The following is a 13194-nucleotide window of genomic DNA, read 5'->3' as shown; positions in this document are numbered from 1 at the left end:
TAATCATCCTTGAGGGCTTCAATGATGCTCTAATTAACTATTCCACGCGGACGAAGTCGCGGGCAAAGCTAGTGAAGTATTAATGTATCAAGATTTATTCCAAACCGCCCAAACGTATGTGGCTAACATACCACGCGCGTAAGAGTGACTGCCGAGCAAATTACGCTAATAATTTATATAGACCCTCTGCGCTTAGTTCGCGTAATTTTGTTTTATGTTACCGGTCTGTTGCGATGCGGGACTCTCGTTGTCAGAATTTTACTGTTATTGAGAGAAACATAATTATGTATACTAGCGTCCCGTTTGTAGAGTAAATTAGAACAAGCTCGTTATTAATTTATACAAACTGTTACAATGTATGATAAAATTAAAATGATAGCTACAAACGTTCGCATTATACATTTTAATTATTCCATTTATTATATACTAGCTGTGCCCGCGACATCGTCCGCGTGTGATAGTATTGTAGGAATAACTTACATTGTAACTATACTACACTTTAGGTACAGTTATATCGATACGAGATCCATGAGAAAGAGTGCTCCTATTCTTTATAATATTGGTGCCGGGAACCACACCGCCTTACAAATTATCGTATTTCTAATATTAGTTATAGGATATATTCAAAATTATAATAAGTTAATAATACATCTTAAGCTAAGATAATGCACAAAAGGCGACTTTATTTCATTACTAGCTGTTGCCCGCGACTTCGTACGCGTGGAAGAGTCGCAAATCCCACAGGAATTATAATGATATGAATTGTATTGTATTGTATTGTATTTTGGACGGTCACGCGTATTAGAAAGAACGCTGGTTCGCCGTATTAAATGTTTCGCTGCAAATTGCTTATAACGACTATATCTCAAAACCTATTCGTCTGATTTATATACTGTAAATAGCAATTTTAGTGTACATGAAAAGCCGAAAGTAATAAACATATTTATTTGGATAAGGATTAATAATGAATTAAAGAAAATTGGTTTCAAAATAACTTATGTTTATAATGAAAAAATAATCTTAAAAAATGAACATAAAAGTGGTTATTGTAAGTAAACCTTAAGAGATAGATATATGCTCTCGCGGACTTTTTTGTGGCAAAAAATGAGTACTTCACATCTTTAGTACATTGTTTTACTACATCTTTGTTGGTTTGCGCAGCGTTCGCGTGGAAAGCTCGCAGATGGCCGACTCATTCAACTTTCACCTGCAGTGTTGACGTTTCCCGTAGGAAATCCGGGGTAAAATGTAGCCTATAGCCTTCCTCGATAAATAGACTATCTAACAGTGAAAGAATTATTCAAATCGGTTCAGTAGTTTCTGAGATTAGCGCGTTTAAACAAACAAACAAACAAACAAAACAAACTCTTCAGCTTTATAATATTAGTATAGATACGCTCTCTTCTATGCAACCACATAAACACATTTTGTTATAATAAACTTTTTTTTTACAACATACGTGCTTATACTTAATTAAAACTTCAAACGGAACATCTGATACAATGTCGCCCCCTAGTCCTTAATGGTCCAGGAAATGTCAAGGATCTTACAACAAAAATGCCCTGTTCAGTCAAGAACGATGACGTAGAAAATTCCAAAGAGCTGCGTCGGAAGTTAAGAGGTCACGCATGCGATCCTTGTAGGGATCATTACGTCAAGAATACAATTAGATAGATAGATGAAACATCTTATTGCAACAGTACCTAGGTCACCGAGCGGTGCTCGGAGGACATCAAAAGAACCATAAAAAGTAGTACAATCAATAAGCCATTTAAATCTACCACCAAAAAATAAGAAAAATATATAAAACTATCACTTGCTGAGTATCGAACACGTGTACAAATATATATTTATATACACATATCTCTCGTTTAATAGGATTTAGGATAAGAGTAAAAAACACAATAACAGCACAAAAGAGACAGAGATATTACAAAGGCGGTCGGCGGTGCTAATGCAGTCTCATTCAGTCAACCTTTAAGTCCAATAATACATACATATAATCACTCTTTTACCCTCTCACAGGGTAGACAGAGCCAACAGTCTTTAATGATAGAATTGAGATTAAAAAAGCGACAGCGAACCTGTCGCCTAACAGAAGAATCTCAAGTTTATTAACCTTTCCCTTGATTGACTTTTACAAGCTGCACGGAAAAAGAAGCAACTGTTTTAGTTGTTGGTATTATGTTATCAAAAATCGCTGTTTGACGTGCTCTGCCATTTAGCACTTAACAACATTAATATTCCTTCTCAACATACTACATACATAAAATCACGCCTCTTTCCCGGAGTGGTAGGCAGAGACTACCTCTTTCCACTTGCCACGATCTCTGCATACTTCCTTCGCTTTATCCACATTCATAACTCTCTTCATGCAAGCTCGGCGGTTTCGGGTACTCTTGACCTGACCCTTTACCAGGACGACCTTAATTCGATCAAGATACGTTCGTCTAGGTCTTCCCACTCCGACCTTTCCCTCCACACACTCCTAGTATATCTGCTTAGTCAACCTGCTTGCATTCATCCTCTCTACCAACATGACCATCTATCCTTCTCAACAGACGAACCATATTTCATAATCACAACTCATAAATGTCCAATCATCGTAAGACTAGTAAGGGTTATACCGACATCAATAAAGCTACACTATCATGCTCGCACAGTAACCCCGGTCGGTATTGTTACATGAGATTATCCGGCCTCATCTCGGGCGGCCTCTGTGGCGCAGCGGTAGTACACCGTAGGTTCCGGGTTCGAATCCCGGCCAGGGCGTGATGAGAAACTTACTCTTTCTGATTGGCCTGGTTCTTGGATGTTTATCTATATAAGTATTAATTATAAAATATAGTATCGTTGAGTTAGTGTCTCGTAACACAAGTCTCGTACTTACTTCGAGGCTACATAAATATATATATATATATATGTATAATTATATAGCACGTCTTTATTTCTTATCAGTGTATACAAAGCCATCAATTTCGAAAAGACTGGAAGGCCACGTTTAGCCGTGAGGCTCTTGACAATTTTGAAACTGCTGGCACTATCTTTCCCGCGAGTGTTAAAGACGTAATTTATGTATGTATTAAGTCGATAGCCTAAGGTCCGTGTTGTTCCCGACACCGATAAAAAAAAAGAATACGGCCACTCCTTCTCTTTCCTATGGATGTCGTAAAAGGTGACTAAGATAGGCTAATAAACTTGGGATTCTTCTTTTAGGCGATAGGCTAGCAACCTACTATTTGAATCTCAATTCTGTCATCAAGCCAAAAAGCTGAACGTGGCCTATCAGTCTTTTCAAGGCTGTTTACTCTGACTACCACGCAACGAATATAGACGTGACTATATGAATGTACTCTAATGTCCATACGGAAAACCAGGTCGTCAGCAACGTATCGGTTATCGTAATATCCAGAGGAAATCCCTATATCCCTAATGACGTCATTTAATCCGGCTCAGCATTGAAAGGGTTGACACTTGGGGCCAATGTATTATGTGTTAGTTTCTCATGTATTATATTATAATTTACATGGGATGTAGGATATTATATAAAATAAATATAATTTGTAAGTTTTTACCAGTATTTACTTAATTTTACAACGCCCACTAATAACTATAAGTAAGGAAGAAATTTCTTTAGAAATAAATAGTGCCTTTGCACAAAGTTTCCTTTTTGTTCTTTCTGTATTTTAACTTCTTTTATCTAAATACCTGAATGAATGATTTGAATAAAGTGTGTGCCGTGTGGTCTCCGGCACTTATAAAACCACTGATCTTTGCCATGGATGCCGTAAAAGGCGACTAAGGGATATGCTTATAAACTTGGGATTCCTCTTTTGAACGATGGGCTAACAACCTGTCACTATTTGAATCTCAATTCTATCATTAAGCTTAACAGCTAAACGTGGCCTTCCAGTCTTTACGAGACTGTTGGCTCTGTGTACCCTTATTACCGTATTTATAATGACTACTGTATGTATGTATGTATGTATGATCTTATGTATCGTATATACATACATACACTCATCATTACCTACGCGTTTACTAAGTAGATGTTCCACGCAACATACACGAAACTCAATAATATGCAAATCGCAGTCAGATCTCTATTTATTTGGTTGGCATTCGAGTTGAGCGTCACACCCTAACTTCTGTTTAAAACATAGAGGTAACAAATATTTAGCTCTTATAGATAAACATTCATTAACGATACAACCTGAGGTTTCTTAAGAGTAAGATTTATCATAAAAGTAACCTATACTCGTGCCATTTGAGAAAAAAACTACGGCTGTTTTCAACAAACTCGTATTATGAATTACTAGCTGTGTCCGCGACTTCGTCCACGTGAAATAGTTATTTTGGCCATCATTAAAGCCCTCAAGGATGAATAATTTCCCCCGTTTTTTTTTTCACATTTTCCATTATTTCTTCGCTCCTTATAGTTGTAGCGTGATGTTATATAGCCTAAAGCCTTCCTTGATAAATGGCTATTCAAAGCAAAAAGATTTCTTCGACTCGAACCAGTAGTTAGCGCGTTCAAACAAACAAACTCTTCAGCATTATAATATTAATATAGATGTTTTATAGAGAAAGCTGAAAGATTGAGTAAATCTTTAAATAATTAAAAGATTTTAATCGTTTGTTTTAAATAATACAACTATTTTTAGTAATATTGGTAAGTATTAACCGATGCCTTCAAAGATTATTTAAACTATTTGTAATATTTTTTACATCTAGGTACCTAACGAACTACTACCGTACCGAAAGTAGGTATATAACTAAGCCGTTATGTACTTCAATTTAATTATTTATTTAAAACTTTATTGAACAATAAAAAATGTACAAAGGGCGGACTTAATGCCGTTTACCATTCTCTACCAGTCTACCAGCTGACCAAACAGCAAAATTTAGTCTTAAACATTCCTGAATATAATACAAAAATGCTCCTACAGCGAGGGAAAACATCGTGAGGAAACCTGCTTATTCAGGCTACCATGGCCCGATATGGGTAAGGTTTCTCTACAAAAGTTTCGGAGGTCAGACGGGAGTCAATTAGTGTTAAATCCTGCCGTCAATTCAGAATTGGTTGATAAGTGTAGTACGAATCTTCTACTGAGCAGTTAGTAATAAATATTCTTGAAAAAAAAAACAAAAATCGCCCTAAATTTTTATTCCCGTGGGAATTTTGGTAAATCCATGTCTTAGTTAAACCTTAAACCACGTAAAAGTCTCTAGACCAACCAGTTGCGGCTGTGCTGTGATACAAGTATCAGTCAGAGTCAGTTAGTGATTCACTTTCTTCTTCCACCTATATAATTGAGTTAAGTACTGAGAGTCAAGTTGAACACTTATCTGTTCTTACCATAATTTGTGTTGCGGAGTCGAGACAATTTCACTAAAGCTTTGAGCGTGCCAACAAAAGTCATCAATAACTTTTACAGCTATTCAACTAATTAAAATACTTTCAAAGCTTATTCAATTGATAAGCTGTAGAATTTAACTTTTACAATATTAATAAGCGGCTTCGGAAGTATTTTCAATTTTGTCTCTTTTATTTATTTGCTTTAAAATTGTTTTTTTTCTAATGCTTTTTAGGTGATGAGATATCTCATCACTTCTCATTTACTCATGCAGCATGCATGAGTAAAAAAAACATTTTTTTTTTTTCAATCTTATACTTAAATATATATGCCGTGTGGTTCCTGGCACCAAAAAAAAAAAAATAGGACCACTCCATCCTTACCCATGGATGTCATAAAAGGCGACTAAGAGATAGGCTTATAAACTTGTGATTATTCTTTTAGGCGATGGGCTAGCAACCTGTCAATATTTGAATTCTATTACTAAGCCAAACAGCTGAAAGCCAAAAAGCTGTCTACCCCGCATGGGATATAAACGTGATTATATGTTTTTATGGATGTATGTAACGCAAGCAGAGTCGCGAGCTTACTCTAGTGAACATTTAACCCTGTAAGGAGTCGATATGAAGCTGGCAGACGTAATAAGCCTATGGAAATGATTAGATTAACAGACCTTATTTACACAGTTGCGTAAAATAATTAAAGGTTAATAAATTAAGGCAATTTAAAAATTAATTTAGAAGCTATGAGTTCAATATTTTATTTGGAAGACATTTATACGAAATAATTAAGAACCACTTCCTTTTTTGAAGGATAATGAAAAGCCGATCTTATCAAATGGGAAAGAAGCCGTAATCTATGTGATGATGAAGATTATTTCTTCATTTTCATAGTACTTATTTTAAATTATATTTCGTCGCTTCATTCTCGATATAAGATATTCACAACGTAGTCCCTTCAACCTACAAGGTAGCATCGCACGATTTTTAAAGAAAGAATCGATTATTTTTTACAAATCGATTCATTCGTTCTCCTTCAATCATTCGCCGTTCGCTCACACCGGACATCTATAATTCATTCCTTTTTCGTGCGAGGTAGCAAGCACACGTCTCCTACCGTCAACGTAATTTAAACTACCTACAACAGTTTGTTAGCAAAGAAAAATGACCAAGCGTAGTGCAGACGAAAAAATCTCACACTATAGGAGAAAATTACGGAAATTGGAAGAAAAGCAGAAGTCATCTCGTCCAAGACGAATAATATTTTCGGATTCAGAATCATCAGACTCCGAAAAAAGTCACAGTAAGTACTTTATACATTACATTACTATTTTTTCTTTAGTTGTGAATTAAATGAAAAACATTTAAAATACCCATTTCAACCGGGGGGTTGGCCGTGAGTCAACACGATGGTATAAATACGTGTCTAACATGCCTGGGGGTTGGTCGAGAATCAACACGAAGGTTAAAAATCGGCACTGTCATGCCCGGGTATTGGTCGTGAACCAACACGAAGGCAAAACCTTAATATTTTTCATCTACCTTCTATTATTGAGAATTCATAATTCTCGGTAAATACATGTGCAATATAAAACAATTTAATTATTTTGCATATACCCACAAAAAAAAAAAAAAAAAGTATCTTTATACGTAGGGGTATTTATGAGTACGTAATATACTCGTACTTATGTGTGTCATTTAACGGTATCGCAACGTCCTAAAATCGATGTTTGTGGTCATAGATGACACCGAGCCGGAGATCATTGTGGAAAGACCTCAAGCGGACCCTCCAAATACTCATCCGGCCGAGGAAAGCGTCCCGCCGCTGGGAGAGGGTGCAGGGCCCAACGAAAGCGAAACCACTGAGGGCGACGCCGCTGCCCCGGAGCTTGATCCCGAGGTGTTACTGGCGCTCGGCGCCAAGACAGAAGACGGCCCCGAGTACGGGGACAATATTCATGCAAATTTGGCACAGCTCTGGACCCCTTTGTTAAAAAAGGGCCTCTCTAAGGAGGATAAGGAAAAATTATTAAAAGAATATTTGGTGCCTCAAAATTGTACATTATTGCAAGCACCCAAGCTCAATCCGGAGATATCTGCAGCGATAACTGAGAGCAGCCGAAATCGGGACAAGAAAGTGCTCAGTGCACAGCAACAGCTAGGCGCGGGTGTAACCGCAGTCAACAGAGCAATGGATTTGATTTTGAGCAGCGAAAACGACATCAAACTAAAGACTATTAAATATCTTAGCGACGCATGTCGCATCCTTTGCGACCTGCACTATACAGAAACACAAACTCGCATTAAGCTCATCACCCCAAGTTTAGACAAAAGCTTTGTGAACGTCGTTCAAGATTCACGTCGTGATGAGACCCTGTTCGGAAACAAATTGTCCGAAAAAATAAAAGCCTCGAAGACTATAGAAAAGCAAGGTTTTCAAATTAAGAAGACTACACCAAACCCTGCATCTTCGGCGTCTACATCTTCCCGTCCGGCTCCACCACGGGGAAACTGGTCAGCGCCTCCCCGCTACCCGAAGGGCGGCCGGGGAGGAGCCAAGAAAAATCCGGCGCCAAGGAAGCCGTCGTCATCAGCTCCCGCGACTGCGGCCAAGGCCACCAGCAAGCCGCAGACACGCGGACAGACACGGCAACAGTAGCGCAGGTACACGCTGGCCGCATACACCTATTCTACCGCTGTTGGCAGAAAATAACCGATAATCCCCAGATTTTGAAATGGATTCGTGATGGTCTTGATGTTCCTTTTCATAATTTAGTAACACAGGACTCTGCACCCGTTAGTCATATACTACCGGAAGAAAGACACGACATGTCTTTAGCCATTGAGAATTTACTAAGTCTAGGCGCTATAGTCCCATGCTTCTCGACACCGGGACAGTTCTTGTCAAAAATATTCCTCGCGCCTAAATCAAATGGTGGTAAACGATTTATATTAAATCTAAAACCATTAAACAAGTTTATAAAAACGGAACATTTCAAAATGGAGGATTATCGTACTGCTGCTAAGATTATACCAAAAGACGGATTCTTAGCCACTGTAGACCTTAAGGAGGCTTACCTTTTGGTTCCATTAAATATGCATGATAGGAAATACTTTCGATTTCAATTTAAAGATGAAAAGTCTCAATTACAGACATATGAATTTACCGCCATGCCTTACGGGCTGGCAGTAGCACCTCGAGTGTTTAGTAAAATAATGAAAGAGGTAGTTACATCCCTGAGGTCACGTGGCTTCAAATCCGTAATATATTTGGACGATATTTTATGTATCGGCAATGACTTATCCGAATGTACGCATAACGTCAATGAGACAATTAAACTTCTTAAATGTCTAGGTTTTGTAATTAACCTAGAAAAAAGTTGCTTAGAACCGCAAAAGGTCCGCAATTTTTTAGGATTTGTGTACAATACAGCTGACTTAACTTTGTCTTTGCCTTTAGAAAAACGCAACAAAATTTCACAATTGGTCTCAAAATTTTTATCATTGCCTAGATGTACCATCAGAGAATTTGCACAATTGATTGGCACTCTTATCGCCGCGTGTCCCGCTTCTAAATACGGCTGGATGTACACAAAAATTCTGGAAAGGGAAAAGTATTTACTTTTGCAAAAATACGGTAATTATGATACGAAAGTGTTACTCCCTGATAACATTATACAGGACTTAACTTGGTGGTCATATAACATTAACTCAATCTTCGGTCCTATGAGGACACAAGGTTATAAAAAAGAAATTTTTTCTGATGCATCACTAACGGGCTGGGGTGCGTATTGTGATGGAAAGCGTGTAAATGGCAACTGGAAAGACAGTGAAAGAAATCTTCACATCAACCAACTCGAGTTGATTGCAGCCTTCCTAGCCATTAAAAGTTTCCTTCGAGAAGAGAAAGACTGTGCAATATTATTAAGGGTTGACAATACTACGGCCATCAGTTACATTAATAGAATGGGTGGTATACAATACCCTCATCTGAGCAACATATCCAGGCAAATTTGGCAATGGTGCGAGACACGAAATATTTGGTTGTTTGCCTCTTATATAAATACCAGAGACAACAAAGAGGCTGATGAGGAATCCCGTCGAATCAACCCTGATATCGAATGGGAACTCTCGACGTCAGCCTTCGGTCAAATAACAGAGGCATTTGGTGAACCCGAAATAGATTTATTTGCATCCCGCTCCAATGCCAAATCTGATCTGTATGTTTCATGGAAACAAGATCCCGATGCAATGACCGTAGATGCTTTCACTGTCGATTGGAGTAATTACTATTTTTATGCTTTCCCACCTTTTGCGTTGTTACTGAAATGTATAAGAAAGATCATCGATGATGAGGCTGAAGGGATTCTTGTGTTTCCATACTGGCCGTCCTAGGCATGGTTCCCCATGATTCAAAAAATATTAAAAAGAGATATTTTATTACTAGAGCCTCATAAACATCTTTTACAATCTCCTTTCAGAGATCATCATCCAATGTACAAGCGACTTACCCTGGGTGTCGCGAAGCTCTGCGGACGGCCTTCATCCAGCAAGGAACCCCAGCGGCGTCAGTAGAGTTGATGCTCGCGTCGCTCTCCGACAATACGGTAAAACAATACGGTTCATCTCTCAAGTTGTGGTGGGAATTTTGTTTAACAAACAATATTGATCCTTTCAATGGTTCAAATGAAGCCGTCATATTATTCCTTACAGAGCAGTTCAATAAGGGAGCTAGGTACGGTACACTCAATAGTCATCGCTCTGCCCTCTCTTTACTAAAGAGTGACGTAGGAACGGATGAGCGAGTTAAGCGCTTATTAAAAGGTGTTTATAAATTAAAACCTACGGCGTCAAGATATAATTCCACGTGGGATCCACAAATAGTTATCTCTTGTGTCGCAAATTGGGTTCCTCATGAAGAAATTGAAATGGAGAAACTAACAAAGAAGTTAGTAATTTTACTAGCTTTGTGCACTGCTCACAGAGTACAAACTTTGTCTTTGATTAAAGTTGATAATATTTCTAAAAGCTTAATGGGTATTCATATTAAAATTACAAATTTAATTAAAACCTCAGGCCCTGGTAGAGAACAACCGGTGCTCTTTCTCCCTTATTTTAGAGAAAATTTGAACATTTGCCCTGCCACAACTCTTGATGCTTATTTATTTAGAACCAAGGATATTCGGGCCGAGAATAATAGTCTACTATTAACTTACAAAAAACCATATAAAACTGCATCACCGCAAACCATCAGCAGGTGGATTAAAACCGTTTTGTCGGAGAGTGGCGTGGATGCGTCCGTTTTCAAAGCGCACAGCACCCGCCACGCTGCCACGTCGGCGGCGGGCGCGGCGGGCGTCTCAGTCGAGACGATCCGGAAGGCCGCAGGCTGGTCCCACACATCGTGCACATTCGCTAAATTTTATAATAGAATAGTGCTCGATGAAGACCGTTTCGCCAGATCAGTATTTGGTTTGCCACACTCAAATCTAGAGTGATATATAATTTATCTGTTCATGCTAAATTAAGAAGTTTATACATGTTTAGTTTTTCAATAAAACCATTAATTTGATTATCAATTATTTTTAACGCAAAACTTTCATCTCTAAACATCTACGTTGTGAATATCTTATATCGAGAATGAAGCGACGAAATATAATATATGATCAAACGAACTTCTCAAGTGAAGTTCGATCGATATTATATGAGTCGCTTCATTCGAAGATATAAGAACCCACCCTCCCTTAAGCCCCATCTGAAAGTTCTGCGGTTTCTCTCTAAAGAAAATGAATTATAGATGTCCGGTGTGAGCGAACGGCGAATGATTGAAGGAGAACGAATGAATCGATTTGTAAAAAATAATCGATTCTTTCTTTAAAAATCGTGCGATGCTACCTTGTAGGTTGAAGGGACTACGTTGTGAATATCTTATATCTTCGAATGAAGCGACTCATATAATATCGATCGAACTTCACTTGAGAAGTTCGTTTGATCATATAATATATTCTATTCGGTGTGATGGCAGCCGGTAATAGCCTAACAGGGTTACAGGGATCGGAAGGGATGGCCTAAATGAATAATGATTATCGCAAACTCGGAGCCTATAGCCGATTAAGCAAATTGATCAATTTTGTTAGTAAATATACTGTCTTTTTTCTCCCTCACATACATATTTAACATGTCGTATATACCTGTAAGGCACATAAATTGTAACTTTTGGCTCTGCCTACCCCGTCTCTGAGCATCGTTCTTCAATTGAAATCATTTCTGAGTTGTACTCTCTATTTATCATATTTTTGTTTCTGCAGATAACCTTTTCCTTGAAGTGAAAAGAAAACGCAAAAAATGGCGAAGGTCAATCAGCTGATCGTGACGTTTTACAAAAATAAATAGAATAGAATATATTTATTTTCAAAATCGGATACAAGGTATCACTTATTGACGTCACATCATTTAAATCTAATTATAACTACTACCGCTTCCAAAGCGCATGTGTAGAAGAAGCAGCGGAACAAACTACACTGCAGCATTTTCATCGGACGTCAATTTACAAATATAGATCTCTTAAAACTACATCGTGGACGAATGCACATTGTCTACATTAAAAAACATGAATGAATGTAGAACTAATAATAATGATTGCTCTATTCCCGCCAAAGGTATAAATTAAAATTCGTTTTAAAAAAAAAATATATTCCACATAGCAAAAGGCATACAAGAAAGTCAGGCCTGCGCTGCGGTTCAACTTATATACCGTGTAATCAATACTCTAATTAACTAATCTAAACAGTGTTGCTCACAAGGTGTATGTACGTACATAAAATAAGGATATTAAAATTGTGTAACATTTTGACGTCAAGACATAAACTGTGTGGTTTAGTGTCGATAAAGATTATTAGCTCTTAGGTTAGTAGAGTCCAGCTGAGAAAGCTGAATAAAATGTTTAGTATGTACTTGGTAACAAGTATACACACATATTTCTTCTTCCTACATACATGCATACATATGGTCACGTCTATATCCCTTGCGGGGTAGACAGAGCGATCAGTCTTGAAAAGACTGAATGGCCACGTTCAGTTATTTGGCTTAATGATAGAATTGAGATTCAAATAGTGACAGGTACTAGCCCATCGCCTAAAAGAGAATCCCAAGTTTGTAAGCCTATCCCTTAATCGCCTTTTACGACATCCATGGGAAAGACATGGAGTGGTCCTATTTATTTTTTGTATTGGTGCCGGGAACCACACGGCACGACAAGTATACACACATATTTCTTCTTCCTCATAACGTTAATCCTCACCTCTCTGGAGAGAAGCCCGGATTGCGTCTTTGATCATGATCCCTTTGACCACAAAGCACGAAGCGACTGCCATCTGTACTCCGGAACCTTTGCAGGGGAACGTTACCCCTAATGGATCTTGGTTACACATCCAGTTGCCTGAATGCGCAGGTTTCCTCACGATGTTTTCCCTCACCGTAGAATAGAATACATTTATTTTCAAAATTGGATACAAGGTAACACTTATTGACGTCACATCACTTACATCTAATTATAACTACTACCGCTTCCAAAGCGCATGTGTAGAAGAAGCGGCGGAACAAACTACACTGCAGCTTTTACATCGGACGTCAATGTACAAATATAGATCTCTTAAATCTAAATCATGGACGAATACACATTGTCTACATTAAAAAAACATGAATGAATGTAGAACTAGTTATTTCAATGCGAATATTTCGTCATTATTCGTAATTCCAACCAAGATTCCCACATTCCCACCCTTAAAATGGAATCCTAAAAAGAACAAAAGAAGATTGTTCATATGGAACAATATCTT

General features: G+C 37.9%; 2 protein-coding genes across 2 annotated transcripts in view; one reads left to right on the top strand and one right to left on the bottom strand.

The window, feature by feature from the left end:
- Positions 1–13194, bottom strand: part of LOC106135630 (diacylglycerol kinase 1) — a 112332-nt gene that overhangs the window by 80642 nt on the left and 18496 nt on the right. The gene's annotated exons all lie outside the window — the stretch shown is intronic.
- On the top strand, positions 6461–10629 carry LOC132903737 (uncharacterized). Its single transcript, XM_060952603.1, has 3 exons — positions 6461–6659; positions 7099–8020; positions 9838–10629. Exons 1-2 carry the CDS (start codon positions 6521–6523, stop codon positions 8013–8015), a joined length of 1056 nt encoding a protein of 351 aa, XP_060808586.1. The 5' UTR covers positions 6461–6520; the 3' UTR covers positions 8016–8020; positions 9838–10629.

This window comes from Amyelois transitella, chromosome 29 (assembly GCF_032362555.1).
Source record: "Amyelois transitella isolate CPQ chromosome 29, ilAmyTran1.1, whole genome shotgun sequence".
In the NCBI taxonomy this organism is placed as follows: domain Eukaryota; kingdom Metazoa; phylum Arthropoda; class Insecta; order Lepidoptera; family Pyralidae; genus Amyelois; species Amyelois transitella.
This window is presented reverse-complemented; position numbering and strand designations above follow the sequence as displayed.